This window comes from Pteropus medius, unplaced genomic scaffold (genome assembly GCF_902729225.1).
Source record: "Pteropus medius unplaced genomic scaffold, Ma_sr-lr_union100, whole genome shotgun sequence".
Lineage (NCBI taxonomy): Eukaryota > Metazoa > Chordata > Mammalia > Chiroptera > Pteropodidae > Pteropus > Pteropus medius.
Genome location: NW_024355526.1, coordinates 1,102,582 through 1,130,216, shown reverse-complemented (window position 1 = coordinate 1,130,216; position 27,635 = coordinate 1,102,582). Strand labels below are relative to the sequence as shown.

The 27,635-nt window shown below is 66.3% G+C and overlaps 2 protein-coding genes and 1 long non-coding RNA gene across 10 annotated transcripts; 2 read left to right on the top strand and 1 right to left on the bottom strand.

Annotated features, from left to right (window-relative positions):
- The first annotated feature begins 108 nt into the window (after positions 1-108).
- FUT7 (fucosyltransferase 7) lies at positions 109-5,226 on the top strand. Of its 2 annotated transcripts, XM_039858922.1 has the most exons (4): positions 109-1,355; positions 1,918-2,719; positions 3,085-3,220; positions 3,311-5,215. In XM_039858922.1, exons 3-4 carry the CDS (start codon positions 3,085-3,087, stop codon positions 4,324-4,326), a joined length of 1,152 nt encoding a protein of 383 aa, XP_039714856.1. In that variant the 5' UTR covers positions 109-1,355; positions 1,918-2,719; the 3' UTR covers positions 4,327-5,215. The 2 variants fall into 2 exon arrangements, with proteins under 2 accessions (XP_039714856.1, XP_039714855.1); XM_039858921.1 differs by having other exon boundaries at positions 3,085-5,226.
- On the bottom strand, positions 1,582-6,794 carry LOC120599816 (uncharacterized). Its single transcript, XR_005651986.1, has 2 exons — positions 6,640-6,794; positions 1,582-5,415 (listed from the first exon to the last, which is right to left on the bottom strand). It is a non-coding gene; the product is annotated as an uncharacterized LOC120599816 (long non-coding RNA).
- On the top strand, positions 6,077-26,793 carry ABCA2 (ATP binding cassette subfamily A member 2). 7 transcript variants are annotated; one of them, XM_039858911.1, is made up of 49 exons: positions 6,077-6,151; positions 10,530-10,623; positions 10,917-10,919; positions 11,653-11,764; positions 11,850-12,013; positions 12,295-12,422; positions 12,592-12,702; positions 13,015-13,233; positions 13,562-13,929; positions 14,157-14,316; positions 15,142-15,270; positions 15,368-15,535; positions 15,609-15,705; positions 15,931-16,104; positions 16,185-16,287; positions 16,358-16,472; positions 16,574-16,764; positions 16,953-17,103; positions 17,174-17,378; positions 17,498-17,662; positions 17,751-17,931; positions 18,029-18,241; positions 18,357-18,553; positions 18,638-18,820; positions 19,046-19,230; positions 19,424-19,544; positions 19,781-20,023; positions 20,106-20,312; positions 20,476-20,578; positions 20,668-20,987; positions 21,075-21,288; positions 21,379-21,484; positions 21,583-21,694; positions 21,806-21,866; positions 21,942-22,116; positions 22,301-22,416; positions 22,500-22,647; positions 22,926-23,049; positions 23,310-23,442; positions 23,530-23,647; positions 23,986-24,164; positions 24,243-24,384; positions 24,462-24,596; positions 24,673-24,776; positions 24,862-24,954; positions 25,029-25,131; positions 25,205-25,342; positions 25,427-25,633; positions 26,022-26,793. In XM_039858911.1, the coding sequence occupies exons 1-49, from the start codon at positions 6,092-6,094 to the stop codon at positions 26,055-26,057; spliced, it is 7,314 nt and encodes a 2,437-aa protein (XP_039714845.1). In that variant the 5' UTR covers positions 6,077-6,091; the 3' UTR covers positions 26,058-26,793. The 7 variants fall into 7 exon arrangements, with proteins under 7 accessions (XP_039714845.1, XP_039714846.1, XP_039714843.1 ...); XM_039858909.1 differs by lacking the exon at positions 6,077-6,151 and adding an exon at positions 6,972-7,135; XM_039858913.1 differs by lacking the exon at positions 6,077-6,151 and adding an exon at positions 7,001-7,135 and having other exon boundaries at positions 13,601-13,929.
- Positions 26,794-27,635: the final 842 nt, after the last annotated feature.

The following is a 27,635-nucleotide window of genomic DNA, read 5'->3' as shown; positions in this document are numbered from 1 at the left end:
CGGGGCTGGGGTCCTCCTGGGAGTGTGGCACCCCATTGCCCGCCTGGCTTCCGTGGCTCCCGTTAGCCCCAGGCTCGCTCAGGCGGAGCCAACCCCTGCGCCCCTCTTCCTACCACAGGTCCCGGGCTGTGGTGGGCGGTCCTGGCTCCACGGGACTGGAAACCCCAATCCTGTGAGGGTGTGAGCCTTCTCCCAGGGTGCAGCACAGGAGTGGGGCTTGGGTCTCACCGCAGGATAGAAGGGGTGAGCCAAACACAGGGACGGGAGCACGGTGCGTAGGTCCCTGGGGGAGCCCGCAGCAGAGCCAGAGCTCCTCCTGGCACAGATGCGGGTGCACCCCCAGCCTGGCGGGATGAAAAGAGTTGGGGCTGGCTGGCTGCAGACACACCTGTGCCCTCGAAGTGGTCCAGCCGCTCCCACTGTCTGCTGAGACTGACCCCTGACAGCATCCTAATGCTGCCCCCTTGACTGCACCCCAACCTGGGGGCGCCCTTGACCACCTGCCAGCCTCTGTGCACCCATCTTCCCAAAGGGGTACCCTGAACCCCGCCCCGCCCTCTTGCTGAGAATAAACTGCGCTCTGGCTCCCTCTGCTGCCTCCGCTCTCCAGAGCCAGGTGGCTTTGCAGCAGGGCCAGCAGGGGGCCCCTGGGGCACTGTCTGGACTTTGCCCTCCCCGGGCCAACCCCTGGAGCGGGCAGTGGGCAGCTAGGCTCTGGCCCTCTCTTCCTGAGGCATCCTTTGGTCTGGGGCGGGTGGCCTCCCTTCCCACTGCCCCAGGTGCTGTGGTCTGCAAGGGCGCAGCGGTCGGAGCTAGCTGCCCTCCCTCCGTCCAGGCAGAGCCCCCTAGCTTTAGCTTTGATTGGTACCCGCTGGGAGGCCGGCCCTGGAGCAGGCCAGAGGGCTCAGGTTCTGAGATGCCCAGGGGCTGTTGAGGGGGGTGCCCACCTGCATCCCGGTGAGTTACGAGGCCTGGGGATGAGGCAGCAGGATGAGGCCCCACTTTCCCTTTGACTCACGTCCTCTGGGAACCGCTCATTCTAAGCCACTTCTGGGCTAAACCTCAGAGCCGTGTTTCCCAGCCAGCAGGGCTGGCCCTGCGGCTGCCGGCGCAAGCGGGCAGGCCGTGCTGGGCGAGCAGGGTGGAGGCAGGGAGGCTCTGTCAGATTAACCCAGAGGGGAGTAGGCTGTGGGTGTGGGTGAGGCTGTAGCAGGGACCTGGGCCACCCTGGCCATGCAAACAGGAAGGGCAGAGGTGCTGGCAGCCAGAAGCCAGGTCGCTAGCGGGCTGCGGCAGGATCAGCTCCTTCCTGCGTGCCCCCACCGCCCATCGCATGCCTACCGCACGGACAGGAGGTGGGTGCTCAGAGCAGGGCGTGGCTCACGTAGGGTCCCCTGCCAGGGAAGAGATGCCAGGGTGGGGCCAAAACCCTAGTGCCACTGTGCTCATTTCCTGAAAGGGTGGGGGCTGGTGACAGTTACCTGCCTGGTCAGGCCCTGGGGCTGGCCAGTGGGCAGCCAGGCCTGGCCGCTGCATCCACACCTTGGGTCTGCCGCTGGCTTCCGACGTACCCCACGGCCCTCCCACCCCTCCTTCGATATTGCACAAGGCCCCACCGCAGCTCGGAGCTTCTTCAGGGGTGGGGAGCCTCAGAGGGGCCAAATTGTACCCCTCTCCTGGACTTGCCTCTGTGTCCCCCATGGGTCTGCTGCAAGCTGCCCGGTTCCCACCCCGGAGGCAGTCTGGTCCTCACTGGGAGCGGGAGCTGGGGGAGGCCAGCAGCCCTGGGAGCCTGAGCGTGGAGCAGGGGGGGCCGGCAGGGCAGAGGGAGGCCCCTGGGTGGCATGGGAGGCAGACTCGGCTAACAGTTTCTGGTTGCTGTTCCTTTTCCAACATCTGGCCCACAGCCTCCCACAGCCTCCCACAGCCTGACCAGCCTGAGGCCTCCAGGGTGGTAGGCATGCATGACGCCTGGGATCGGCTTGCCACATCCGGGACCAAGCAAGGGTCTGCTGGGGCGAAAAAGCTAAGGGGGCATGAGCGGGGCTGAGAGGGGTGCCCGCCGGAGCTAAGGGAAGTCTCGCCGTGCGGGCTGGCCACGTCTCCAGCTCAGAGGAAGCAGAGCAAAAGGGGAAGGAACTAGACCTCCAGGCCTAGGCCCCCAGGCTGCCCCGACGGTGGGGGAGGAGAGGGACTCCGGACTTCAGCCTTCCTTTTCCTGGAGCGGGTGCCAGCCCCCTGCCCGCCCGCGTCAGGCGTCAGGGACTCTCGGACTCCTTCCCTTTCCAGCCTGGAAAGCCCCCTCCCTGCCCCCACCCTCGTCCTGGGCTGTGGGGCCCGGAGGAAGAGACCTGTGGCCCCCAAGAGCAGCCCTCCCATCCCCCGCTCTGCGCCAGGACGCTGGGCCTACCCCTGGCCTGGGGCTGCTGTGGACCTGAGTCCTCGGACAAGGAAAAAGGCCCCGCAGCCCCCTCCGGGGCCAACCCCAGCCTGGAGCTGCCCACTGTGGACATGTGGCAGGGCCTCGTGCGGACAGACACTCCTAAGACTGTGGACGGACCTCCTCTCTGGACCCTGGGTTCTGGAACAGGTGTCCTCGAGGGGCGAGGATGGGGCGGGATGGCCCCGTTAGAAGCAACGGGGAGAAACCCCAGCCTCCTGCCAAAGAGCTGAGCACAGCACCTCTGCAGCAGGAGAGGCCGGGAGCCCCGGACCGGCGGTGAGCGGACGAAGCAAGGGGGGTGGCTCTGGCCTGGGGCTCCCTGAGGTGTGCAACAGCAGCTCGCTGCTTTCCGCAGGTGGCCCAGGTCCCGGTCCTCCATGAGCCTTCGGGGGGGGGCCACCCCCACCCTGCCCTGAGGCACAGGGGACCCTCTCCCCGTCCTGCCGCCTGCGGTGGCCCAGAGGCCAGAGGGGTGGGGCACGGGATTGGGCTGGCTCGGCTCGGCTTGGGGCTTGGCTCCTGTAACCTCCACTCCTGGCAGCCGAGGACTAGGGGGGAGGCGGGGCGAGGCGGGAGGTTCAAGCTGGGGTGGGGGCGGGGGCGGAGCGGGAAGGCACCTTGGTTTCCCTCATCCTGGGCAGATGAAAGACGCTCTCAGAGGAGGCCGAGCACAGCACTGCCGTGATTTCAGGGCGCCTCTGCCTGGTGGCTGCTGTGATTTGAGAGCTTCAAGTTTCTTGGTTGACGGCTTCCAGGAGCTGTATATGAACAACTCTGGTGAGTATCTGAGTTGCGGGGTGGCCCAGGCTGGGAGGACGGGCTGTGGGGAGCCTCAGGAGACAGCCTCTCTTCCTGTGTCCCATGTAGGGCGTGGCTCCAGCCAGAAGCTCCGGGCCATGGGGGGCCTGGCCGGGGTGGCCCTGCTCACCGTCCTCTGGCTCCTGTGGCTACTCTGGTGGGCCCCTGGGGGAGTCCCGGCACCCCAGCCAACACTCACCATCCTCATCTGGCACTGGCCCTTCACCAACAGGGCCCCGGAGCTGCCCAGCAACACCTGCACCCGCTACGGCATGGCCCACTGCCACCTGAGCACTGACCGCGGCCTGCTGGCCAGTGCCGACGCCGTGGTCTTCCACCACCGCGAGCTGCAGACGCGGCAGGCCCGCCTGCCCCTGGCCGAGCGGCCGGACGGGCAGCCCTGGGTGTGGGCCTCCCTCGAGTCGCCCAGCCACACTCACGGCCTCGGCCACCTCGGCGGCGTCTTCAACTGGGTGCTGAGCTACCGGCGCGACTCGGACATCTTCGTGCCCTACGGCCACCTGGAGCCCGGCGAGGGGCCCGCGCCGCCGCTGCCGGCCAAGAATGGGGTGGCCGCCTGGGTGGTCAGCAACTTCCGGGCGCAGCAGCGGCGCGTGCAGCTGTACCGGCAGCTGGCGCCCCACCTGCAGGTGGACGTGTTCGGCCGCGCCAACAGGCGGCCACTGTGCGCCGACTGCCTGCTGCCCACCGTGGCCCGGTACCTCTTCTACCTGGCCTTCGAGAACTCGCAGCACCGAGACTACATCACCGAAAAGTTCTGGCGCAACGCGCTGGCGGCCGGCGCCGTGCCGGTGGTGCTGGGGCCCCCGAGGGCCACCTACGAGGCCTTCGCGCCTCCTGACGCCTTTGTACACGTGGACGACTTCGGCTCGGCCCGAGAGCTGGCTGCCTTCCTCGCCGGCATGAACGAGAGCCAGTACCGGCGCTACTTCGCCTGGCGCGACCGGCTCCGCGTGAGGCTGGTAGGTGACTGGCGAGAGCGCTTCTGTGCCATCTGCGCCCGCTACCCCCACCTGCCCCGCAACCAGGTCTACGAGGACCTCCAGGGCTGGTTCCAGGCCTGAGCCCTGTGGGCAGAGGAGGCAGCAGAGGATGGCTGGGAGCTGGTGGTGTGTGTGAACAGCTGGGTGTTGAAATCAAACCACCGGGCATCCGGCCCCTGCAGGCAACGCTTGGCCTAACATGGAGGCTGGGATCTGAGGCTAAGGATGAGGGAGGAGCGGGCTGGTCTGGGCCAGCTGCCTGGAGGAGGAGGCTGCTGGGCGCTGGAACAGACATTTGGGAATCGATGGGGGTGCTGTTGCTGAGGCCAATTGACGATAAGAGACTGCTAAGGCCCTCCTTTCCCACCTTGATCAAATCTTGGGAGGCGGGGGTCAAGGCTGTCCCCTTGATGTGGGGACATGTGGATGTGGGGCTCAGACAAACTGGAAGCAGGGCCCTTATGGCTGGAGAGCTGCCACCCTGTGGTTTGTGGGGGGTAAAACCCGGGCTCTGGAGCCTCCTCTGTACCCAAGGTCCCCTGGCCCAGGGTGGGCAGGCACGTCACCCCCTCCGCCCAGGGTTCCAGAGTGCCAGCCTGCAGACCTGTGCGGGCTGGCACCGTGCAGAGTGGGCCAGCTTGTTCTGGGCTGTTTGCAGCCTGCAGTCTTCTTGGGGAGGAGCCATCAATAATAAAGAAACAAAGGACCAGAATGGCACGTGTCAAGGCTGCGAGGCACAGGGCTGCACTCAGCTCACCCCTGCCCCCACCATCTGGTCTGGCCATCCCGGACACACAGGCCTCCTTGTCCTGACCGGATCAGCCTGCTCCGACTCAGTCTGGTTCTCTCCACCTGAGACGCCCTCCCCGCGCCCTCTTGCCCGCTCCCTCCTACCCTGTTCCTTCGGCCCCGCCATATGGCAATGTATCGGAGTCTTCTCTGACCCCCAAAAGGCCAAGTGGGTAAACGGCAGGGTGCAAAGTCAGATACCTGGCTTGGCGGGGAGGGTCGAAGGTGCCTCATCTCAAAGGCCCTGGGATTTCATTCTCAGGCTGGGTCGTCTTTGCGACGTGGGAGTCCCTCTGACAGGCGGCTGCTGGCAGCGTGGGCAGGGAGGGGGCACTGAGGAGGCTTCTGCAGCCAGGGATGCCCCCCTGGCCAGCCGGCAGCCTGCGGGGTGAGAAGAGAGGATGGTGATGAGTTTCTGGGGGTTGCTAAAATGGCCTCAACAGGCTGAGCCCCTGTGACAGCAGCTGGGGACTCACTCCTGCCCTGGGGGTGAGGGGGGTGAGGGGAGGCCAGGCAGCAAGTCAAAGCAGGAAGCTGCTCCCTCCCCCCCATTTGGCAGGGGTTTGTGGGAAAGGCCTGCCAGTGACTTCCGTCCCTGACCTAGCCCCAGTCCTGACCTGGGAGAAGGAAGTGTCCTCAGGAGGCAAGGTGGGGTGGGTGGGGGCTTGTACCCAGGCTGCCCTGCCTCCTACTTCAAAGGAGCTAGGAGCCAGAAGCTGCAACCTCAAGGTCTACCCTTAAGTTTAGGGGGCGCCTTCTATGTGCCTCGACACCGGACATCACAGAGTAGACCACTCCCATTTGCAAGTCAGGAAACGGGTTGGGGAGGAGGCCTTCCAGCCAGCCACGCACCTGGCTCCCTCAGAGCAGGGCCGGCCCGCCTCTTCTGCCCTCTGCTGGCCACCTCAGGAATCGACCGGACAACCTGCCCAACCCGCTGAGGAGGTACCTCCCGCCTGTCCAGCAGCATCCTCAACAGGCACCAAACCGCCTCTGCAGAACTCACTCGACCCCAAACTTCGTGTGCCGAGGCCAGTCTCACCCTAGGATATAGGATATGGGCCTGTCTCCCCACGCACCCTGCCTGCCCCTGCCTGCAGGAAGCAGTTTGGAAACAGTAGGTCCCTTCGGTTCCTCCTGACGCCCAGGGAGCAGCAGCCCTGGCAGAGCCCAGCCCGGTCTGTCCTGCCGCTTGGTCACCAAGTGGCTCATTCACAAGAGCCACAGGAAACTCTTACAGGTGTAGGACAGCCCACCTGCAGCCCCTCTCGCCAGCCCCACCCCTGGGAAGGGGAGCGGGTCAGGAAGCGCCCGGCTGGGCTGGACGGAATGTTGAGTCGCGGAGCCTTGAAGGCAGTGGCCGCCAGGACCGAGATCTCCCCTCCCCAAGTGTGGCGGCTGCCCCTCCGGCCAGCAGGGACTGGGACCTGTGTTACTTCCAGATGAAATTCCTGCCACCAGTACTTCCGCGAGCGGGGCAAGCGGAAGTGGTGACCTGGTGGGGGCCGAACCCACCCTCGCGACCCCTCGTGGCGCCCTCGGGGCCAGTAACCACTTTGGCGCCCCTCTGCGGGAGGGTTCCAACGGGGTGGGGGCTGCGCAGACCTGGCGACTCTGGGAGCAGCGCGCCCAGGAGGGGCGAGGCGGCGGTCCGGGTTTAGCGGTGGGCTCTTGGGCACGTCACTTCGACGCCTGGCGAGACGGGGGCGACCAGAAAGCCTCCTATCGCGGGTAGAGATCCGGGAACGGCCCGGGCGAGGGTCCCGGGCGGGGGGCAGGGGACAGGGGACGGGGGGGGCGGGACGGCGGACACGACGCGGCGCCTTTAAGCGGGGGCGGTGCAGGCGGAGGACGGGCGCGAGTGGCAGTTGCGGCGGCCGCCGGGGCGGAGCCAGCGCGGAGCCGGCCCCGGGCGCCGAGACCCCGCCCCCGCGCGGGCGATGCCGAGCGGCGCGGCGGGCGGCGGGCGGCGGGGCCGGCGGGGCGCGCAGAGGAGCGGGCCGCGGCGCGGAGGCGGCCGGAGCGCGGCCCCGCCATGGGCTTCCTGCACCAGCTGCAGCTGCTGCTCTGGAAGAACGTGACACTGAAGCGCCGAAGCCCGGTGAGCGACCCCGCATCGCGGGCCTGCGGGCCACCGAGGCCGCGCGCACCGGGACCGGCGGCGCGCTCCTCGCGCGCACATGCGGCGGGCCGGCCCGGGCGCGCGCAGACCCCTGGCGGGCGTCGGGGGTGGCGCGTGCGGGGCGGCGGGCTGGAGCCCCCTCCCAGCCAGGCCCCGCCCGCCCCTGCCCGCTGCCGGCCTCCAGGGATGAGGGCGATGCCCAGCCCGCCGCTCACCGGCCGCTGACATTCGTGGTGCTCGGCTGAGTCACGGGCACCCTCCGCAGCGCGCTCTCCAGGGCCAGCCTCGGAGGTGGGGGAGGGGGGATGAAGGCGGCCCTGGGGACTCCCAGGGTCGCTGGAGGCCCTGGTTCCTATGACTGAGGGAGACTTGATGCAGCTCAGAGGCTCAGTGGCCTCTGGGCCTGGCCCCCTGGAGCCCCTGCAGAGATCTTGTCTCTGCGTTCCTGCACCACCATCTGCCTTTGGGCAGCCCCCCACCCCCACCCCGCATGTCCACTAGACCCGGCTGTCACTGCTTTCTCACCACTGGGAATGTCCTTGCTGTGGCAGCCTCTGCCACCCTGAGTCCCCGCACCCTTTTGTCCTTTGGGGCAGTCCTTCAGAGAGGCTGACCCACTCCCTGACCCCTCTGCCCCAGCCTCCTCTGCGGGCCAGGTCATCTGTGTGGAGCTGTGACCACCAGGCTCTCCAGCTCTCTGCCCTGTGCTTGGGCAGCCAGCGGTCTGAGAGCTCAGGGCACAGCAGCTTCCAGGGACAGAACCTTGTTGAGGGGCAGAGCTGGGGTGGTGGATGTCGGCAGGCTAGCCCTCACCACTCTGGCCCTGGGAAGGGCAGAACGTGGCACCAGAGAGGCTTGGGCAGCTCGAGTTTCTGAATGGGCCCTGGGGATTTTCCAAGACGGGCCCAGAGCAGGCTGGGTCCCAAGTGGGGGCCTGAGGAGGAGACATCCTGCCCACCTGGGGCCCAGGTCGCTCCTGTCCCATCTGGTCCTGAGACCTCTCAGGCTGAGTCCCTCCTGCCTGGGTCCCTCCTTGAGAAAGGCCTTGAAGTGCACAATGAGAAGGTTGGGGCTGCGAACAGGGCAGGGTGGCCGTCATCACCATGGCCTGGCAGGGTTCCCCTGGGCACCTGGCCCTGGCAGGGAGCCAGGGTTGGTACACACACTGCCTGCCCAGAGGGCCTGGGCTGGCTGGTGCTGGGTCAGGCCTGTAGCCCCAGGCAGCCTCTGATGTGGTTTCCTCCACCTCAGGTTTTGGGTCACTGGGGGTAGCAGGGTGGGGCTTGGGAGAAGAAGGGGGGCCGGCGTGTGGGTAGGCGTTGGTATCAGCCCCAGGATTCTTGGTAGGAAGGGACCCCCAGGGGCTGGGAGCGGAGGCTGGGGCGATGGCCCCTGCATCCACTGGGGACCCCAAGGCTCAGAGAAAGGAGCGATGGCTTGCAGGGCACCTGGCAACACCCAGGAGTGTCCCCACCTGCTAGGTTGGACCTCACTCAGAACCTTCCTGTGCCCTGCCCCGAGGCAGTCCCAGGGGCTGGGCAGGCCACGTGGAGGTCCCGGGCCTGCTAGCGCAGCGAATCAGAACTTCCTCCAGAGTGACTGAGGCCATGCCGCCTGACACTGTGAAGCTGGCGATGGCCAGATGCGGGGCACACTCCTGCTGGAACCCCCTTTCCCAGGAGAGCCTTGGGCCTCAGAGCTGGACCCCTGGGCCTGGCTGACAGAGGTTTTGCCCTGCGTGCCGCGTGCCTCGCTGGCGGTGCGCCCCGTGGAAAGCTCGGTCTGATGTGTAGGAGCCAAGGACGTCGGTGCCTGGCTTGCTCCCTCTTCCAAGCTCCGTGCCTTCATTTCTCCATCTGTGGGTGTGGCCTGTGACCTCTTAGTTAGCTGGACCTGGCCTACCACCGGGTGACCAGCTGTTCCTGGGGGAGGGCCTGGATTACAGGCACCGAGTCACCGGGGTGGGAGGCGGTAACTCTATCTGTAGGTCTCAACTGCTCTGCCCTTGATACAGAAGGAGGGGGCTCAGGCTGCGGTGGGTACCTAGGCCCCAGGGACAATCTGGGGGGACTGGACTGGTCTCAGGAGACAGGGGTTTGGCTCCCTCGCAGGCCCCTGGGTGGGATGCGCAGGTGTGACAACCTGCGCTGCTGCCTGTAACCAGATGCCCCTCCGCCCGCCCAGCGGGCCTCTCCTCCCTGCAGCGCCTGCGCAGCCGTTGCTATAGTGATGGGGAGGCGGTGAGGCCTGTGCTGCAGTTGCAAGGTGGAGGTGCCCGGCGGCAGGGCGGCTGTGGGGGGGGGCTGGCACCACGGCCGTGACCCTGGCCTTCAGGGTCGCCACTCTCATGCAGCCACCCTCTCCCTGTGTGCGTGCACGTGTGTGGCATGCGCCTGCCGTGAGCCCTGTGGGTGCCCACGACGCCTCCTGGGCCAGCCGCGGGCTGGATCCTGGCCTGGGGAGGGGGTGGAGGCTGGCACGGGCTGGGGCGGGTGTGGGGCACGGCCGCGGCGGGCTGTTCCAGACCACAGAGCACTGTTGTCAAAGCACAGTAAACACAGCAGCAGCTGCCCCACCCCAGGGGACCCGGAGCTTGCTCCCCGGGCCAGGCAGAGCACGCTGTGACGGCGGCTCTAAGTCGGTTTTGGGGTGGGGGTGAGGACGAAGGAAATCTGGCGCCTCTGAGAAGAGCTGGGTGGGGTGGGGGTCACGGCGCGCCCTCCAGCAGCTAGCCTGAGAACCCCCTCCTTCCCCTCCCCAAGCGAGGAGAGGCGGGGCGAGAACGGCGAAGTCCCATTGTCCCGGTGGAGCTGAGGGAGACCCGGGCCCCGGCCCCGCAGTCCTGTCCCACCGGAGCAGGTCCCAGCGGGGCTCTGCCAGGTGCCCAGCCTGGGGTGGCAGCGGCCGTCCTAGAAACACTGAGTGAGGCCCAGGGTGGGCACCCAGGCTGAGGACGAGGGCTCAGGGCAGAAGGAGGTGCCTGAGCCTCGGGGACTGGGGGCTGTGAGACCTCTGAGTGCGTCTTCCCGGAGGCTCAGGCCCCAGCCAGGCCTCCCTGCAGGCAGGCGAGAAGACAAGCTGGGCACATGCACGGGTCAGAGTGGGCCACGAGCTGGCCGATTCGGCCGTCGGCCTCTGGCGTGGCAAGCAGAAGCCAGGCTGGAGGGCGGGGGGCATGATTCTCACTTGCACCAGACGACACTCGCCCTCCGGCCCTTCGACGAGGCCCTTGAAGGGTGGGCCTGGATTGACCTGTGGCCCCTGGGGGAGCACAGAGGGCTGGGCTGGCCTTCGGGGAGGGCGTCTGTCTATCTGGCCTGGGCCGGTCCTTCCAGCCCTGGGCCGATGGCCTCACTCCGCCCTCCCTTTCCAGTGGGTCTTGGCCTTCGAGATCTTCATCCCTCTGGTCCTGTTCTTTATCCTGCTGGGGCTTCGGCAGAAGAAACCTACCATCTCTGTGAAGGAAGGTGAGGGTCCTCGGGGTGGGCTCGGGGCACACGGGGGTGGGGCAGGCAGCCCTCACCGCAGGCACGCATGACTGTGTGCACGTGACCGCACGCACGTGTCCCGGCTCCCCCTCCCCGCCCCGTCCGGGTGCCTACTCCCCCGTGTGGTCTCTGGCCACGCCCCCGGCCAGGCTGGAGGAACTGGCTGGCCGTGGTGACCAGAGTGACCAGGCGCCGGCTTCTCACTGTTCTCCTCTGTTTTGTTTCGCCCCTCCCCCGCACGGTCTCTTGTGCTCCTCTGCGCCCGCATGCAGTCTGTAAGTGAGCGGCCGCCTCCTCCTTGCTGGCCCAGGCGCAGCCGCAGGACGGCCCGCTGGGCCTCCTGGTGCGGCTGGAGCACACCCCCCCACCCTGTGCCGGCCCCCCGCTTGCATTAACAGCCTTTCCCAGCTTTGCTGGGTCCCGCACAGCCCCCTGCCCACTGTCAGAAACAGCTGGCTCTCAGGAGGGGACAGTGGGTGGTGGGCGTGAAGGGCCAGGCTGCCTGGACCACAGGGGCTCTGGGTGAGGCTCCTGGGCGTCCCTCTCCCTGTGGGGTCACCTGGCCCTTCCTGGGCGGGGCACCTGGCTGCTCTCCCCTCAGACCCTGGTGGGCTCTTGCATTCACTCTGCTAACCAGCTGGCCAGAGAGGTCAGAGGTCACTGCCTCGCAGGGGGCCCCACAGGCTCCCCGGGCTCCGTGGGCCATGCCGCACCTGAATCCTTGGGGCGGGAGTGTCAGTGCGTTTCGGTCTCAGCTGGCTGAGGGAAGAGGGGTGCTCTGGGAGTGGGAACGGAGTGTGGGACGCCCTCCGACCTCTGACCTGCTGGAGTCACTTGCACTGGAACTCTTGGCTCTGTCCCCGTCTGCTGCCTGAAGCTGCTTTTCCTCCCTGACTTTCTCTAAACTTTTCTTCTTGGCCTCTGTCTCCCTCCCCCTTCTCGACTCCTCCCTCTCCCTCCCGTCCCCTGTCCCCTGGCTTGGGGTCCTGTCCTCACCCCGTCCCCCAGCCTTCTACACGGCAGCGCCGCTCACCTCGGCCGGCATCTTGCCCGTCATGCAGTCGCTGTGCCCAGATGGCCAGCGGGACGAGTTCGGCTTCCTGCAGTACGCCAACTCCACGTGAGTGCCTTCTCGGAGCCCAGTCCCCCTCCCTCACCCGGCCCCGGGCCCGATGGCCAGCGGGTGACATCTGATGGCGGCACAGGGTCACTCAGCTGCTGGAGCGCCTCAACCGCGTGGTGGAGGAGGGCAACCTGTTTGACCCGGAGCGGCCCAGCCTGGGCTCGGGGCTCGAGGCCCTGCACCAGCACCTGGAGGCCCTCAGCTCGGGCCCGGACACCTGGGACGGCCATTCGGACAGACCTGCAGGTGCTTCCTGGGTGGGCCGAGCAGTCCCTGTGCTGGGAGGTGGGAGCTGAGGCCCGAGCTCTGGTGTCACCTGGGTTTGAATCCCAGCTTGGTGACTTCCTGCCCCGGGCCGCGTCACGCCTCGGGCCCTTCGTCTAAATCGTGGCTCTGAGTTCTGGGGGCACACTCATGGTCATGGGCCTGGCCGAGCTGCCCGCCATGGTGGCCGAGCCCTGGTGCCGGGAGCTTGGCTCTGAGCCTGTTCAGAGCCAGCCCTCAGCCCCGTCCTTCTGCCTGTCCAGCGTCCTCCTTCTCTCTGGACTCGGTGGCCAGGGACCCGAAGGAGCTGTGGTGTTTCCTGACACAGAACCTGTCACTGCCTAACAGCACGGCCCAGGCCTTCTTGGCTGCCCAGGTGGACCTGCCTGAGGTGAGGCGATGCAAGCTTCGGCGATGAGCACATGCCTGCTCCTGGGACAGCGCCCTGCGCTGGCCAGTCTGCTGTGCCCTCCCCTGGCTGCCCGAGGGTGGGGTGATGCAGGGCCCCGGGGCCGGGATCCGGAAGGCCCAGCCTAAGCCACGACCCCCTCCCATGCCAGGTGTATCGCCTGCTCTTTCGCCCTTTGCCTGCCCTGGATGTGGACTCAGGCCTCCCCAGGGGTCAGGAGCCCTGGGGCCGCCTGGGTACCAGCTCCCTATTCCGGTTGGAGGTGAGGGGGCCTGTCAGGGGAATGGGAGGCTGCTACCTGCCCCTGGGTGGATGTTTCTTGTGGGTGCAGAAAGGCGCCCCCTTGATCATTCCGAGCTCCTTCTGGGGAATGAGGGAGGGTCCTGGGAGTTTACGGCTGGTATGGGCAGCGGGAAGGCAGGATGGTGACCTGTGTTCCTCCTCTGAGATCCTGGCAGCCTCACACCAGGGGCAGTGGGTGGGGCAGGTGGGGCCTGAGGGCCGGTTGGACAAGGGCCTGCCTTCCTCTTGGTGGGGCTCCTTCCCAGCCGTTCCCCTGCATCCTGCCCCCCAGGAGCTGCTGTTGGCCCCGGCTCTCCTGGAGCAGCTCACGTGTGCACCGGGCTCCAGGGAGCTGGGCCGGATCCTCACCGTGCCCCGGGGTCAGCAGCCAGCACTGCAGGGTTACCGGGATGCTGTCTGCAGTGGGCAGGCCGCAGCCCGAGCCAGGCGCTTCTCAGGGCTGGCCTCGGAGCTCCGGAAACAGCTGGATGCAGGCAGGATCGCCCAGCAGGTGAGGAGGTCCCGCCTGGGCTGGGGGAGCAGCTAGAACTCCTAGGGGCCGCCTGGGCCTGGCGCTGGGCATCCAACCCCCGACGATGCCATGCCTCGCACCCTCGACCTGCCCCATGTCCTCTCCCATGTGTGCCATCCAGCCCCTAACTGGTGCTCCCCGAGCCCCCAGGCCGCGGACTCTCCCTCAGCCCCTCTCCTCCCCACCTGTTCCCCTCTGCTGGTGTCTTCCCTGTTCCCCGCTAAGCTCAGTCACCCACATGTCAATCAGCCCCCAGCCCGTCCCTTCCCCTGGGCCTCCAGTGCCCACATGCTCCATTTCTCCTCAGCTGGGGCTGGATGTCCCTAATGGCTCTGCCCCCCAGCAGCAAGCACCACCCCCACGGCGGCTGCAGGCGCTGCTGGAGGACCTGCTGGACGCCCAAAAAGTTCTGCAGGACGTGGACGTCCTCTCTGCCCTGGCCCTGCTACTGCCCCAGGGCGCCTGCGCGGGCCGGGCTCCTGGGCCCCCAGCCAACGGCCCTGGCGGGACGGCCAATGGCACAGCGACCGGGGTGGGCACAGGCCCCAACACCACGGCCGAGGACGGTGCCCCATCTGCTGCCACCCAGGCTTCCTCGGACATGCTGCAGGGCCAGTGCTCAGCCTTCGTGCAGCTCTGGGCCGCCCTACAGCCCATCCTGTGTGGCAACAACCGGTAGGTGGGAGACAGAGAAAGGGTGGCCGTGAGGTGGGTGGGGACGATCGAGGCAGATGGGGAGGGGCCTGACCCCAGGCCTGGCTCTGATTACCGGTCCTGGCGCAGGCTCGCACTCCGCGCCTCACCCCGCATCCAGTCTGAAGTCCCGCCCCATGCCCCGCCCCGCCCACTTCACCCTGAAGCCCCGCCCCCGCACCACCACTAACTGCCCTCCCCTGCTCCAGCACCATTGAGCCGGAGGCCCTGCGGCGTGGCAACATGAGTTCCCTGGGCTTCACGAGCAAGGAGCAGCGGAACCTGGGCCTTCTCGTGCACCTCATGACCAGCAACCCCAAGATTCTGTACGCGCCTGCCGGCTCCGAGGCGGACCGCGTCATCCTCAAGGTGCGCGAGCCTGAACGCCCTGGGCTGCGCTGCAGGTGTTCCCAGGGGCAGGAGCTGGAGGAGCTGGGCGGAGGGGTCTGCAGGCGAGAACCCTGAGCAGAGGGGTTCACAGAACTGGCATGGGAGGGGTGCAGCCCTGGCCCTCGAGCTCCAACGTGGCTCTGCAAGTGACGGAACAGTGGGTGGGTTCGGGGGAGGGGGGTGTGGTGGCTGCCGCGGGGCTGGTTTAGCACAGGGTCCTGGCCTGGCTAGGTGTGACCAGGGCTGGTCAGCGCTGGTGAGGACGGGGAACTGCGTGAGGAAGTCTTCCAGAACAGTGCCCAGTGGGCGAGATGTGGGCCGGGCAGCTGGCTGGTTTGGGGCTGACCGAGGGCAAAGTGTCCCCCCGTCTGGATCCCGGGGGAGAGGTGCTGTCTGGAACAAGTGGAAACCAGTACTGGAAATGGCCCAGGGAGAGGAGAGGCAGTGGGGGTTCCCTAGGTCAGGTGCAGGGAGAGACGGGGGTCAAGTGTCAGGTCCGCTCGCGGGCGGCGTGCAGAAGGGGTCTGAGAAAGGAGCAGGGGGCCACAGCGGGCAACCAGTACCCCTTGCCGCCCTGGGACCGGGGCTGGAGGGCCAGGGCGAGTTTCAGGGGTCCCTGCAGAAAGGTGGAGAGGGAGAGGGCTTGGAGCTTCCAGTGGGGAGCTTGGCCAGAGCAAGACTTGTCATTGGTGGGAACTGGCCACTGGCTGGTGCCCACCGTGGGGGAGACAAGGGAGAGGAGAACCCCCTCGCTGGCTGGGGTCCTTGCGTGCGCCCCATGCCCCGTGCCCTCACCCTCTGCAGGCCAACGAGACCTTTGCCTTTGTAGGCAACGTGACGCACTACGCCCAGGTCTGGCTCAACATCTCGGCCGAGATCCGGAGCTTCCTGGAGCAGGGCAGGCTGCAGCAGCACCTGCACTGGCTGCAGCAGGTGCCGCGGGGGCTGGGCTGGGGGGTGGAGGGGAGCCCACTCTGCCCTGGGTGGCGGTCGGCACAGGCTAGCGTCTGAGCCAGGCTTCCACCCCCAGTACGTGGCACAGCTGAGGCTGCACCCCGAGGCGTTGAACCTGTCGCTGGAGGAGTTGCCGCCTGCCCTGCTCCAGGACAACTTCTCGCTGCCCAGTGGCTCGGCCCTCCTGCAGCAGCTGGACACGATTGACAACGCCGCCTGCGGCTGGATTCAGTTCATGTCCAAGGTGGGCTGGGCCAGCCCGGCGGGGTTCTGCTGGGGCGCAGGGCCAGCTCCAACGATGACGTCCCTTCCTCCAGGTGAGTGTGGACATCTTCAAGGGTTTCCCGGACGAGGAGAGCATCGTCAACTACACCCTCAACCAGGCCTACCAGGACAACGTCACCGTGTTTGCCAGTGAGCCAGCCCCAACCCCTCGGACAGTCCCTCCGCTTCCCAGCCCCAGCCCCTGTCCTTGAGTGCGGCAGGCCCCGCCCCTCATGGCCCCGCCCCTTCTTCCTAAGCTCCGCCTCACCCCGTGCTTGCCCTCCCCTGCTGTCTGCAAGCCCCCATCTCTGGTCTTGCCCGTCTCACACCCTGCTTCCCCTTCACGCCCACACCCTGCCCATTGTCCTGTCCCAGGCGTGATCTTCCAGACACGCAAAGACGGCTCTTTGCCACCCCACGTGCACTACAAGATCCGCCAGAACTCCAGTTTCACCGAGAAAACCAACGAGATCCGCCGGGCCTATTGGCGGCCAGGGCCCAACACAGGGGGACGCTTCTACTTCCTGTATGGCTTCGTCTGGATCCAGGGTGAGGGGTGAGGGCCGCCCCTGGGGCCGTGCTGGGGGAAGGGGCCGCTGCCCCTGCTGACGGCTGACCTCCCCCCACAGACATGATGGAGCGTGCCATCATCAACACCTTCGTGGGGCATGATGTGGTGGAGCCGGGCAGCTACGTGCAGATGTTCCCCTACCCCTGCTACACGCGGGACGAGTGAGTTCAGGGCACCCGGGGGTGGGCGCGCAGGCCGAGCCCGTTCCTCACGCCCCTGCCCCCACCCCAGCTTCCTGTTCGTCATCGAGCACATGATGCCGCTCTGCATGGTGATTTCCTGGGTCTACTCAGTGGCCATGACCATCCAGCACATTGTGGCAGAGAAGGAGCACCGACTGAAGGAGGTGGGGGTAGAGATGGGGAGGAGTAGGGGTGCGGGCGGCTACGGGCACTCCTCCCTCGGTATCTGCATCAAGGCCCCCTGCACCTGCCCACCTGGCCACAGGTGATGAAGACGATGGGCCTGGACAATGCCGTGCACTGGGTGGCCTGGTTCATCACGGGCTTCGTGCAGCTCTCCATTTCGGTGACGGCGCTCACCGCCATCCTCAAGTACGGCCAGGTCCTCATGCATAGCCATGTGCTCATCATCTGGCTCTTCCTGGCTGTCTATGCCGTGGCTACCATCATGTTCTGGTGAGCACCGTGTGACTGGCGGCGGGCTGGGAGGCAGTAGCCCTTGGGCTTGCCCAGAAAACGCAGAAACCGCCTGGCTTGGGGCCCTTCTGTGCCTCAGTTGGGAGGGTGGCCGGGGAGCCGAGGCGGCTTTGGGCTTAGCGCCAGAGTTTGGCGTGGCTGATGGCCTGTGGCCTTGCCTGCCCTAGCTTCCTGGTGTCCGTGCTGTACTCCAAGGCCAAGCTGGCCTCAGCCTGCGGTGGCATCATCTACTTTCTGAGCTATGTGCCCTATATGTACGTGGCGATCCGTGAGGAGGTAGCTCACGACAAGATCACCGCCTTCGAGAAGTGCATTGCTGTAAGGGCCCTGGCGGCTGGGTGGGGGGAGGGCCGGCCTTCTGCCCCTACTGACACTGCTGCCCCCTCAGTCCCTGATGTCTACGACAGCCTTTGGCCTGGGCTCCAAGTACTTCGCTCTGTATGAGGTGGCGGGTGTGGGCATCCAGTGGCACACGTTCAGCCAGTCGCCTGTGGAAGGGGACGACTTCAACTTGCTCCTGGCTGTCACCATGCTGATGGTGGATGCGGTTGTCTATGGTGTGCTCACGTGGTATATTGAGGCTGTGCACCCAGGTACCGGCCAGTGCTTTGGAGGGGAAGGGTTGGGGGGTGCGGCTCCCTGGCAGAGGTGGTGGGCACATGGCCAGTAACCTCAGGCCCTGGTCAGCCTCCCCTCCTCTCCCTACCCCCAGGCATGTACGGGCTGCCGCGGCCCTGGTACTTCCCACTGCAGAAGTCCTACTGGCTGGGCAGTGGGCGGACAGAGGCGTGGGAGTGGAGCTGGCCGTGGGCTCGCGCCCCCCGCCTTAGCGTCATGGAAGAGGACCAGGCCTGTGCCATGGAAAGCCGGCGCCTGGGTGAGGCGGGTGAGGGTGGCAGCTGGGGCAGCCGCTGGGTTTCAGGGACCCGGGGCAGCCTCAGCGCTGACCGGTGGCCCTGGCACAGAGGAGACTCGGGGCATGGAGGAGGAGCCCACCCACCTGCCGCTGGTGGTCTGCGTCGACAAGCTCACCAAGGTCTACAAGAACGACAAGAAGTTGGCCTTGAACAGGCTGAGCCTGAACCTCTATGAGAACCAGGTGGTGTCCTTCCTGGGCCACAACGGGGCCGGCAAGACCACCACCATGTGAGCGTCAGGGGCTGGGCCGCGGGTCCCGACCACGTGGGTATCAGTGTGGGCTTCCTGCAGGAGGCGGGGGTTGTGACCCGGCCCACCTGCCCAGGTCCATCCTCACCGGCCTGTTCCCGCCCACATCGGGCTCCGCCACTATCTACGGGCACGACATCCGCACAGAGATGGGCGAGATCCGCAAGAACCTGGGCATGTGCCCGCAGCACAACGTGCTCTTCGATCGGCTCACGGTGGAGGAGCACCTCTGGTTCTACTCGCGGCTCAAGAGCATGGCGCAGGAGGAGATCCGGAAGGAGATGGACAAGTGCGTGGGGGCGGGCGGGGCCGGCGGGAGGGGCGGGGCCAGGCTGTGGGCGGGGCTCGGGGAGTGGTGGAGGCTCTCCATGGTCCTGGTACCCCGTCCTCTGCCCCACCGTCAGGATGATTGAAGACCTGGAGCTCTCCAACAAGCGGCACTCGCTGGTGCAGACGCTGTCAGGTGGCATGAAGCGCAAGCTCTCTGTGGCCATTGCCTTTGTGGGAGGCTCCCGAGCCATCATCCTGGACGAGCCCACCGCCGGCGTGGATCCCTACGCACGCCGTGCCATCTGGGACCTCATCCTGAAGTATAAGCCTGGTGAGTGAGGTGCCGACGAGTGCGGGTGCCCCTGCCTGGCCCCACCCGGCCCTGCCCTCTGACCCAGACCCCGGCCTCCCCCAGGCCGCACCATCCTCCTGTCCACCCATCACATGGACGAGGCTGACCTGCTGGGCGACCGCATCGCCATCATCTCCCATGGGAAGCTCAAGTGCTGCGGCTCCCCACTGTTCCTCAAGGGCGCCTACGGCGACGGATACCGCCTCACGCTGGTCAAGCGCCCTGCGGAGCCGCCGGGCCCCCAAGGTCTGTGCTGAGGCCGCCCGAGCTGGCCTGGGGCCCGTTGCCCCAGGATCCTGTTCCCAGGACCAGTGAGGTAGAGAGGCTGCGCCCTCGCTGTGGGCCCAGGATGCCTGGCCAGGCCCGGCTCACCCCCTGCCCAGCCCCATCTCGACCTGGCTTTGCTCCCGTGGAGGGTTTCTCTCCCCCCGCCCCTGAGTGAAGTTCCTCCTTACTTCTCCGCCCTCCTAGAGCCAGGGCTGACGTCCAGCCCCCAAGGTCGGGCCCCGCTGAGCAGCTGCTCAGAGCCCCAGGTCTCCCAGTTCATCCGCAAGCATGTGGCCTCCTGCCTGCTGGTCTCAGACACAAGCACCGAGCTCTCCTACATCCTGCCCAGTGAGGCTGCCAAGAAGGGGGCCTTCGAGCGCCTCTTCCAGGTGTGGGGGCAGTGCGGGGCTCTGGTGGTGCCTGGTGAGGTACGGAGGCCAGGTCCAGGGCGGAGGAGGCGGGGCTGGATGGGGGGAGCAGGTGGAGGGGTGGGGCCAAGATGAGGGGGCGGGGCCGGTGGAGGGGGCAGGTGCACCGCCCTCTGGCCCACTGTGCTGCGGGCCTCACCCAGCCCTTTCACAGCACCTGGAGTGCAGTCTGGACACCTTACACCTGAGCAGCTTCGGGCTGATGGACACCACACTGGAGGAGGTGTTCCTCAAGGTGTCGGAGGAGGAGCAGTCCCTGGAGAACAGTGAGGCAGGTGAGGCCCTCAGCCACTCGCTGATCAGCCCACCTTGCCCGCCCTGCCAGGCCTTGACTTGGGCCTGGGGCTGCTCACTCTTCCTGTCTCCAGTGGCCAAGAGTCCTGAGTGGGAACAAGGGCCCAGCACTCCCCAGGGGCTTGCTGGGGTCAGGGTCCTGGGCGAGTGGGTAAGCGTGGGGGCTGGGATCCCGGGCAGTCCTAGCCCCCTCCCCTCGGCCGCTTTTCTGAGGCAGATGTGAAGGAGTCCAGGAAAGACGCACTGCCTGGGGCGGAGGGCCTGGCCTCGTTGGTGGGGGCACATACGACGAGCAGCCTGGCCCAGTGCGCGGAGCTGGCCCAGTCACAGGCATCGCTGCAGTCTGTGTCCTCGGTGGGCTCTGCCCGTGGGGAGGAGGGTGCCGGCTACACAGACGTCTACGGCGACTACCGCCCACTCTTCAACAATCTGCAGGACCCCGACAACGTCAGCTTGCAAGGTGGGGGGCAGCTGGGTGGGGCCGGGCAGGGCGTCTGGAGGGTGGCCTGGGGCCGCCCGCTCAGCCCCGCGTCCCCATGCAGAGGCGGAGGCCGAGGCCCTGGCGCGGGTCGGCCAGGGCGGCCGCCGGCTGGAGGGCTGGTGGCTGAAGGTGCGCCAGTTCCACGGGCTCTTGGTGAAACGCTTCCACTGCGCCCGCCGCAACTCCAAGGCACTGTCCTCGCAGATCCTGCTGCCCGCCTTCTTCGTCTGCGTGGCCATGACCGTGGCCCTCTCCGTCCCCGAGATCGGTACGGCCTCTTGGGGCTGGTGTCCCACCCAGGTGGGACTGCGGCCCTGCCCTGCTCCTGAAACACGTGGGGGCCCTCCCACTTAGGGCCTGGGCGCTGCCTCTGAGGCTGGGGCTGTTGCAGGTGGTCAGACTTGCTAAGGCTCCCACACACCCCCCGCTAGGTGACCTGCCTCCGCTGGTCCTGTCGCCCTCCCAGTACCACAACTACACCCAGCCCCGTGGCAACTTCATCCCCTACGCCAACGAGGAGCGCCGCGGCTCCCGGTGAGGTCGCCCGCCAGGCGGCTGTGGGGGGCGGGGGCCGGTTTCGAGAGCCCTCTCCCCACCTGTGCTCACATTGCGAGTTCCCCCAGGTTCCAGCTGTCACCCGATGCCAGCCCCCAGCAGCTCGTGAGCACGTTCCGGCTGCCGTCAGGTGTGGGCGCCACCTGTGTGCTCAAGTCCCCAGCCAACGGCTCGCTGGGCCCCACGCTGAACCTGAGCAGCGGCGAGTCGCGCCTGCTGGCGGCACGCTTCTTCGACGGCATGTGCCTGGAGTCGTTCACGCAAGGCCTGCCTCTGTCCAACTTCGTGCCGCCCCCGCCCTCACCCGCTCCCTCCGACTCCCCGGCGTCCCAGGACGAGGACCCGCTGTCGGCCTGGAACACCTCCCTGCCTCCCACCTCCGGGCCAGGTACTGGCTCTTGGGGCCGCCTGGGGAGTAGGGGTGGGGGTGAGCGTGCGGAGCTGCCGGCCGACTGCCCGCCCGTCGTGCCCACAGAGAACTGGACGTTGGCGCCCTCCCTGCCCCGACTGGTGCGGGAGCCCGTCCGCTGCACCTGCTCCACGCAGGGCACCGGCTTCTCCTGCCCGAGCGGTGTGGGCGGTCACCCGCCGCAGATGCGTGTGGTTACGGGCGACATCCTGACCGACATCACCGGCCATAACGTCTCCGAGTACCTGCTGTTCACCTCCGACCGCTTCCGGCTGCACCGGTGAGCTCGGGGGATGCGTGTACCAACTGTGGGCCAGGAGCAGCACCCCCCCGCCTCCTGGCCTTACCACCCCTCGGCTCGCCTGTGCAGGTACGGGGCCATCACCTTCGGCAATGTCCAGAAGTCCATTCCGGCCTCGTTTGGCGCTCGGGCCCCAGCCATGGTGCGGAAGATCGCCGTGCGCCGGGCAGCCCAGGTGAGGACCGCCCAGCCCCAAGCCCCTCGGGATCTAGCCCTCGCCTGAGGTCTGCAGGGACCCACAGGGCTCTTGGGGTCTCTTCGTGCACCCCCCAGGTTTTCTACAACAACAAGGGTTACCACAGCATGCCCACCTACCTCAACAGCCTCAACAACGCCATCCTGCGTGCCAACCTCCCCAAAAGCAAGGGCCACCCGGCAGCCTATGGTGAGCCGGGGCGGGGCTGGTGCAGCGGGTGGCCTGCGGTGCGCCGGGTACGGCAGGCTAGGGTGGGTGACGTGAAGCAGGCTCCTGAGACCGCCCTTCCTTGTGTCCTAGGCATCACCGTCACCAACCACCCCATGAACAAGACGAGCGCCAGCCTCTCCCTGGACTATCTGTACGTGCGGGGGGTGGGGCTGAGGCACTGCTCCAGGACTGGGAGCAGACAGGGCTGAGGTCTGCTTGTCTCCAGGCTGCAGGGCACGGACGTGGTCATCGCCATCTTCATCATCGTGGCAATGTCCTTCGTGCCGGCTAGCTTCGTGGTCTTCCTAGTGGCCGAGAAGTCAACCAAGGCCAAGCACCTACAGTTTGTCAGCGGCTGCAACCCTGTCATCTACTGGCTGGCCAACTACGTGTGGGACATGGTGCGCCCCTCCCGCATGGCTGATTGGGGGTTCCCTTGACCCCCAGGCCCCTGGCCATCCCATCACCCTCTCAGCTGCCAGGCCCGCCTGTCCTGCCCCCAAGCCCTCACCCCAGTCCCGGGCCTTCGCCCCTGCCCCTGGGCCCCTCACCCATGCCCCTCACCAGCCACCCCTGCTCTGGTAGCTGAACTACCTGGTCCCAGCCACCTGCTGCGTCATCATCCTGTTTGTGTTCGACTTGCCGGCCTATACGTCACCCACCAACTTCCCTGCTGTGCTCTCCCTCTTCCTGCTCTATGGGTAAGGGGGTCGGGCGAGGGAGCGGGCATGGGGTGGGGTCAGGCCACCTGGTGACCGCCACCCACCTGCCTGCCTACCCACAGGTGGTCTATCACCCCCATCATGTACCCGGCCTCCTTCTGGTTCGAGGTCCCCAGCTCAGCCTACGTATTTCTCATTGTCATCAATCTCTTCATTGGCATCACAGCCACTGTGGCCACCTTCCTGCTGCAGCTCTTCGAGCATGACAAGGTGTGGCCGGTGGAGTGGCAGTGTGTGGTGGGGCGGCAGGGCGTGGTGGGGCACAGGCCGTGGTGGGGCGCAGGGTGTGAATGAAGGCGACTGGCACCGTGGTGGGAAAGCTGACTGAAATGGTAGAGGCGGCTGGTGGCGTGGTGGGAGCACAGGGGTGTGGTGAAGGCTGACTTTTGAAGCGTGGTATTAGAGCAGCACAATCGTGGTGGAAGGCGCGTAGGCGTGTGGTGGGCAGCAGGGCTCAGGCTGTGCCCATGATCCACTGTGCCCCTCAGGATCTGAAGGTTGTCAACAGTTACCTGAAAAGCTGCTTCCTCATCTTCCCCAACTACAACCTGGGCCATGGGCTTATGGAGATGGCGTACAACGAGTACATCAATGAGTACTACGCCAAGATTGGTGAGGCGGGCAGGCAGCACAGGGGGGGGAGCTGGGCGATGGGGCAATTAAGGGATTGCAGGAGACTGGGGTGGGGTAGAGGGATGGGGGCCCGGGGCACAGTGGACCACAGAGGTGAGAGGCTGAGGATAGCATGTACCTCTGGGTGAGGAAGACACAGGGGGTCATGCTTGGTCCCAGGGATTGGGTCATCTAGTTGTGGGGGACAAATGGGGGCTCACGTGGCCCCAGGTATAGGCTCTGAGTCAGCTGCCCTACAGGCCAGTTTGACAAGATGAAGTCCCCATTCGAGTGGGACATTGTCACCAGGGGACTGGTGGCCATGACGGTAGAGGGCTTCGTGGGCTTCTTCCTCACCATCATGTGCCAGTACAACTTCCTGCGGCAGCCACAGTGAGTGTGGGGCCGGGCAAGTAAGTGGGAGCGCCTCGAGGTGCTGGGGCTGGCGGCCGGGCCAACACCACCCACGCTGTCCCCCAGGCGCATGCCAGTGTCTACCAAACCCGTGGAGGACGATGTGGACGTGGCCAGCGAGCGGCAGCGAGTGCTGCGGGGGGACGCGGACAATGACATGGTCAAAATCGAGAACCTGACCAAGGTGGGCCTCAGGAACTGGGAAGAGCCAAGCAGAGAGGGAGGGTAGGGGCGTGGCTCAGGGCTCCGAGGGTGTGTGGTCTGAGTGTGGTGTGGCCAGGAAGGTGTGGTCAGGGTGAGGCTGATGAGCGAACTATTGGGGGCGTTAGTGAAGAGGGTGGGGCAGGCCGATTGGGGCGTGGTGAAGGGTGGGCGGGGCCTGGGTGGGAGCCGCTCTGAGCAAAGGCAGGGCAGTGATGGGGATGTGGTTTAAGGTGAGTGGGCCAATGGGGAGGCCTGGCTCTGGCGCCTGCCATCCTGCTGTGCTGCTCCACTGAGTAGGTGGCTTCTCACCTCCGTCAGGTGTACAAGTCACGGAAGATCGGCAGTATCCTGGCAGTGGACCGCTTGTGCCTGGGTGTGCGTCCAGGCGAGTGCTTCGGCCTGCTGGGTGTCAATGGTGCGGGCAAGACCAGCACCTTCAAGATGCTAACGGGTGACGAGAGCACGACGGGGGGCGAAGCCTTCGTCAACGGGCACAGGTGCGGGCGTGCGGGCCCGGGTGGGTCCGGGGCGGGCGGGGTGACTGCACCCCGGTGCTGATGGTGCTGCGTCCCCAGTGTGCTCAAGGAGCTGCTCCAGGTGCAGCAGAGCCTGGGCTACTGCCCGCAGTTTGATGCCCTGTTTGATGAGCTCACAGCCCGTGAGCACCTGCAGCTATACACTAGGCTCCGAGGCATCCCGTGGAAGGACGAGGCCCAGGTGAGGGTCATGGGGGCTGGGGTGTCGTGGGGGGGCTGGGCGGGAAGGTGCACCCCTGACGTCTGCTCTCGCCCCAGGTGGTGAAGTGGGCCCTGGAGAAGCTGGAGCTGACCAAGTATGCCGACAAGCCGGCTGGCACCTACAGCGGAGGCAACAAGAGGAAGCTTTCTACAGCCATTGCCCTCATCGGGTACCCCGCCTTTATCTTCCTGGTGAGCCCAGGCAGGAGGTGGCTGGGGGGCCAGGTGGGGAGCAGGGTGCAACAGCTAAGCCTGGCACCGCCCCCAGGACGAGCCCACCACCGGCATGGACCCCAAGGCCCGGCGCTTTCTCTGGAACCTCATCCTGGATCTCATAAAGACAGGGCGTTCAGTGGTGCTGACATCACACAGGTGCAGACCCCTGCCCCCCCCGCCCCCCTACCTCTACCCCGCCACCCCCACCCCCATGCCAGCCTGTGCGTGTGTCCGTTGGCAGCATGGAGGAGTGCGAGGCACTGTGCACGCGGCTGGCCATCATGGTGAACGGGCGCCTGCGCTGTCTGGGCAGCATCCAGCACCTGAAGAACCGGTGAGCTGAGGGCGCCAGGGTGGGCGGCGGGGCTCCCTGGGTGGCGGGGCTCCAGCCATGGGCCTGTCCGGCAGGTTTGGAGACGGCTACATGATCACAGTGAGGACCCGGAGCAGCCAGCGCGTGAAGGACGTGGTGCGGTTCTTTAACCGGAACTTCCCGGAGGCCGTGCTGAAGGTGGGCGGGGCCCACATGGGGAGCGAGGGCACTGCCTGGGTGGCCTCTGACCTCCTGACCTCCGCGCCTCCAGGAGCGGCACCACACGAAGGTGCAGTACCAGCTGAAGTCGGAGCGCATCTCCCTGGCGCAGGTGTTCAGTAAGATGGAGCAGGTGGTGGGCGTGCTGGGCATCGAGGACTACTCGGTCAGCCAGACCACCCTGGACAACGTGAGTGCCCCGTGGCGCCACCTGGGCCCACCCCGCTGCCCTGCCCATCCCTGCTTCTGCCCACCCCCTGCCTCTGGCTACTAGGTGTTTGTAAACTTCGCCAAGAAGCAGAGCGACAACTTGGAGCAGCAGGAGACAGAGCCGCCTTCAGCCCTGCAGTCCCCTCTGGGCCGCCTGCTCAGCCTGTTCCGGCCACGGTCCGCCCCCACCGAGCTGAGGGCGCTTGTGACCGACGAGCCCGAGGACCTGGACACGGAGGACGAGGGCCTCATCCGCTTTGAGGAGGAGCGGGTGAGCAGGGCCCACAGGCCGGGCAGCCCGGCTGTCGGGAGGCGTGGGGGTGTGGCCGCAGGGACTCTTGCTGAGGAGGACAGAGAGATTCGTCTGATGCTCAGGGCTAGAATGGACGTGGGGACCGCAGGCACAGGCAGAGAAGACAGACCTGCTACGGACCCTTCAGTACGTGGGAGCTCTGCGGGCCCTCAGATAGGCAGAGCAGAGGTGGCGAGGGGGCATGAGAGCCCCAAACACAGTGACCACCAGGCTGGGCAGAGAGGCCACACACCCCTCCAAAGCGTGGGGGCAGGTGCACGTGGGAGAGACCACGTTTAGTCCTGCGGGGTGCCGGGTGCCGGGTGCCGGGTGCCTCCCCCAGCTTGGCCTGCCTGCCGTCCGCCAGGCCCAGCTCTCCTTCAACACGGACACGCTCTGCTGACCGCCAGGAGCTGGCTCAAGGACACAGCTGAGGAGACCGAAGTCAGGCGGCGGCCCAGGCCCTCCCCGTGCCCCCGCGCCCCCGTGCCCCTCCATCAGGCCTCTAGTGGGAGGTCCAGGACCAAGGGCTTCAGGCCCCCTCCAGCCCCCTGCCCGTTCTCAGCCCTGCCCGTGGCCACCGTGCCACCCTCTCCTCATTGTGCCAAAGGCTGGCCCGGCCCTGGGCTTCACCATCCTCACCCTGCTCTGCCTTAACCCGGGGGCCAGAGCCCCTTGCCTCTGCCCTGCCCAGCTCTGCCTGCCACCCCCCGGCCCATGGGGTGACACAGGCTGCTAGGTACTTCCGACCCTCTCCTGGCTGGGCCTGGCTTTCCTACCATTTGGAAGGTGGCTGTTACAGGCCTGGGCTGAGGGTGGAGTGTTTAGATCCCACCCCAGGCACTTATTTATTTTGCTGTAGGAAGAGGCTTGCTCACTCTGCTTTGGTGCTGGGAGGTCACCACGAGGGAAGCCATCAGGTGGGCTGGGGAGGGGGCTGCCTCAAGGCAGCGGGCTGGGTAGCAGGAATGGAGAAGCCGGCCCACTGGCCAGGTGGGACCCAGAACCCTCCTTACCCCCTTCAGCCGCCATTGCGCTCCCACCCAGCTTGGCCCCCTGTTCGCCCACCCATCCAGGAGCCGGACCTGTACATAATGCACAGATGTTTGTTTTAAATAAATAAACAAAAAGCTCACGTAGGCCTGTGTGTGGGGAGTGGGGTGTTGGGGTAAAGATGGGCCTCCGGCAGGCTCCTCTGCAATGTCCTGGAGTACCAGGCCCGGCGTTGGGGGAGGGGCGGGGCCCAGCCTGCTCCCTGTGCTCGGGGCACGGGGGTGCACTAAGGGGTCTCCGTGTGTAAGGGCCAGGGGCCCATCCCTGGGCCACTGCTGTCAGCCTCGCTGGCCTGTGCTCCCTGCCGCCCTCTCTAGGGGCCTGGTGCCCATGCAGCTGTGCTGGGCTGTCTCCATCTCCACTAGGCCGTGGGAGGGCTTCCAGGAGGTGGTGATCTCCAGGCTGAGCTCCAAGTCCAAGTGGGAGTGTGTGCAAAAGTTGGAGGTGGCAAGGAGGCTCCTGGGGATTCCATGGTGACGGAGCCTGGTGAGCCCGAGGAGCCTGGAGACGGGGTGGCCACAAAGATGGGACCCAGGGCCCAGCCCCGCAAGCTTGGCCACAGCCCATGTCCCACCTTAGGCCGCTTAGAGGGAAGAGAAAGCACGCCCCCCAGGCGAGGCGGCGGGCCACATGGTCAGCTTGTGCCCCCAACGCTCTCACCTGGGTGGGGGCTGCAAAATGGCAATTCTGTATTTGTTTCATTTTTTTCCCTGCATTCATTAGCTGTTATTTTTCTGTCACAGAAAGCTCCCTGCTCTTAGAAATAATCCTCATGGATTCGTGGGTGTGAAAAAAACCCATTCCGTTCATTTCTGTCATCTTTAAAACTTATATTGTGGTCAAATATACAAAATAGTTATCATTTCAACCACTTGCGAATATACAGTTGTCGTCTTTTTTATGTCCCAGTAGCCCCAGATCTGGCCGG

Coding starts and splice junctions, on each gene's coding strand:
- ABCA2 (XM_039858909.1), top strand. CDS start 7,070: ATGGGCTTCCTGCACCAGCTGCAGCTGCTGCTCTGGAAGAACGTGACA. Junction 14,317..15,141: donor CGGACCGCGTCATCCTCAAG/GTGCGCGAGCCT, acceptor CACCCTCTGCAG/GCCAACGAGACCTTTGCCTT. Junction 18,821..19,045: donor GGAGCCGCCGGGCCCCCAAG/GTCTGTGCTGAG, acceptor CCGCCCTCCTAG/AGCCAGGGCTGACGTCCAGC.
- FUT7 (XM_039858921.1), top strand. CDS start 3,085: ATGAAAGACGCTCTCAGAGGAGGCCGAGCACAGCACTGCCGTGATTTC.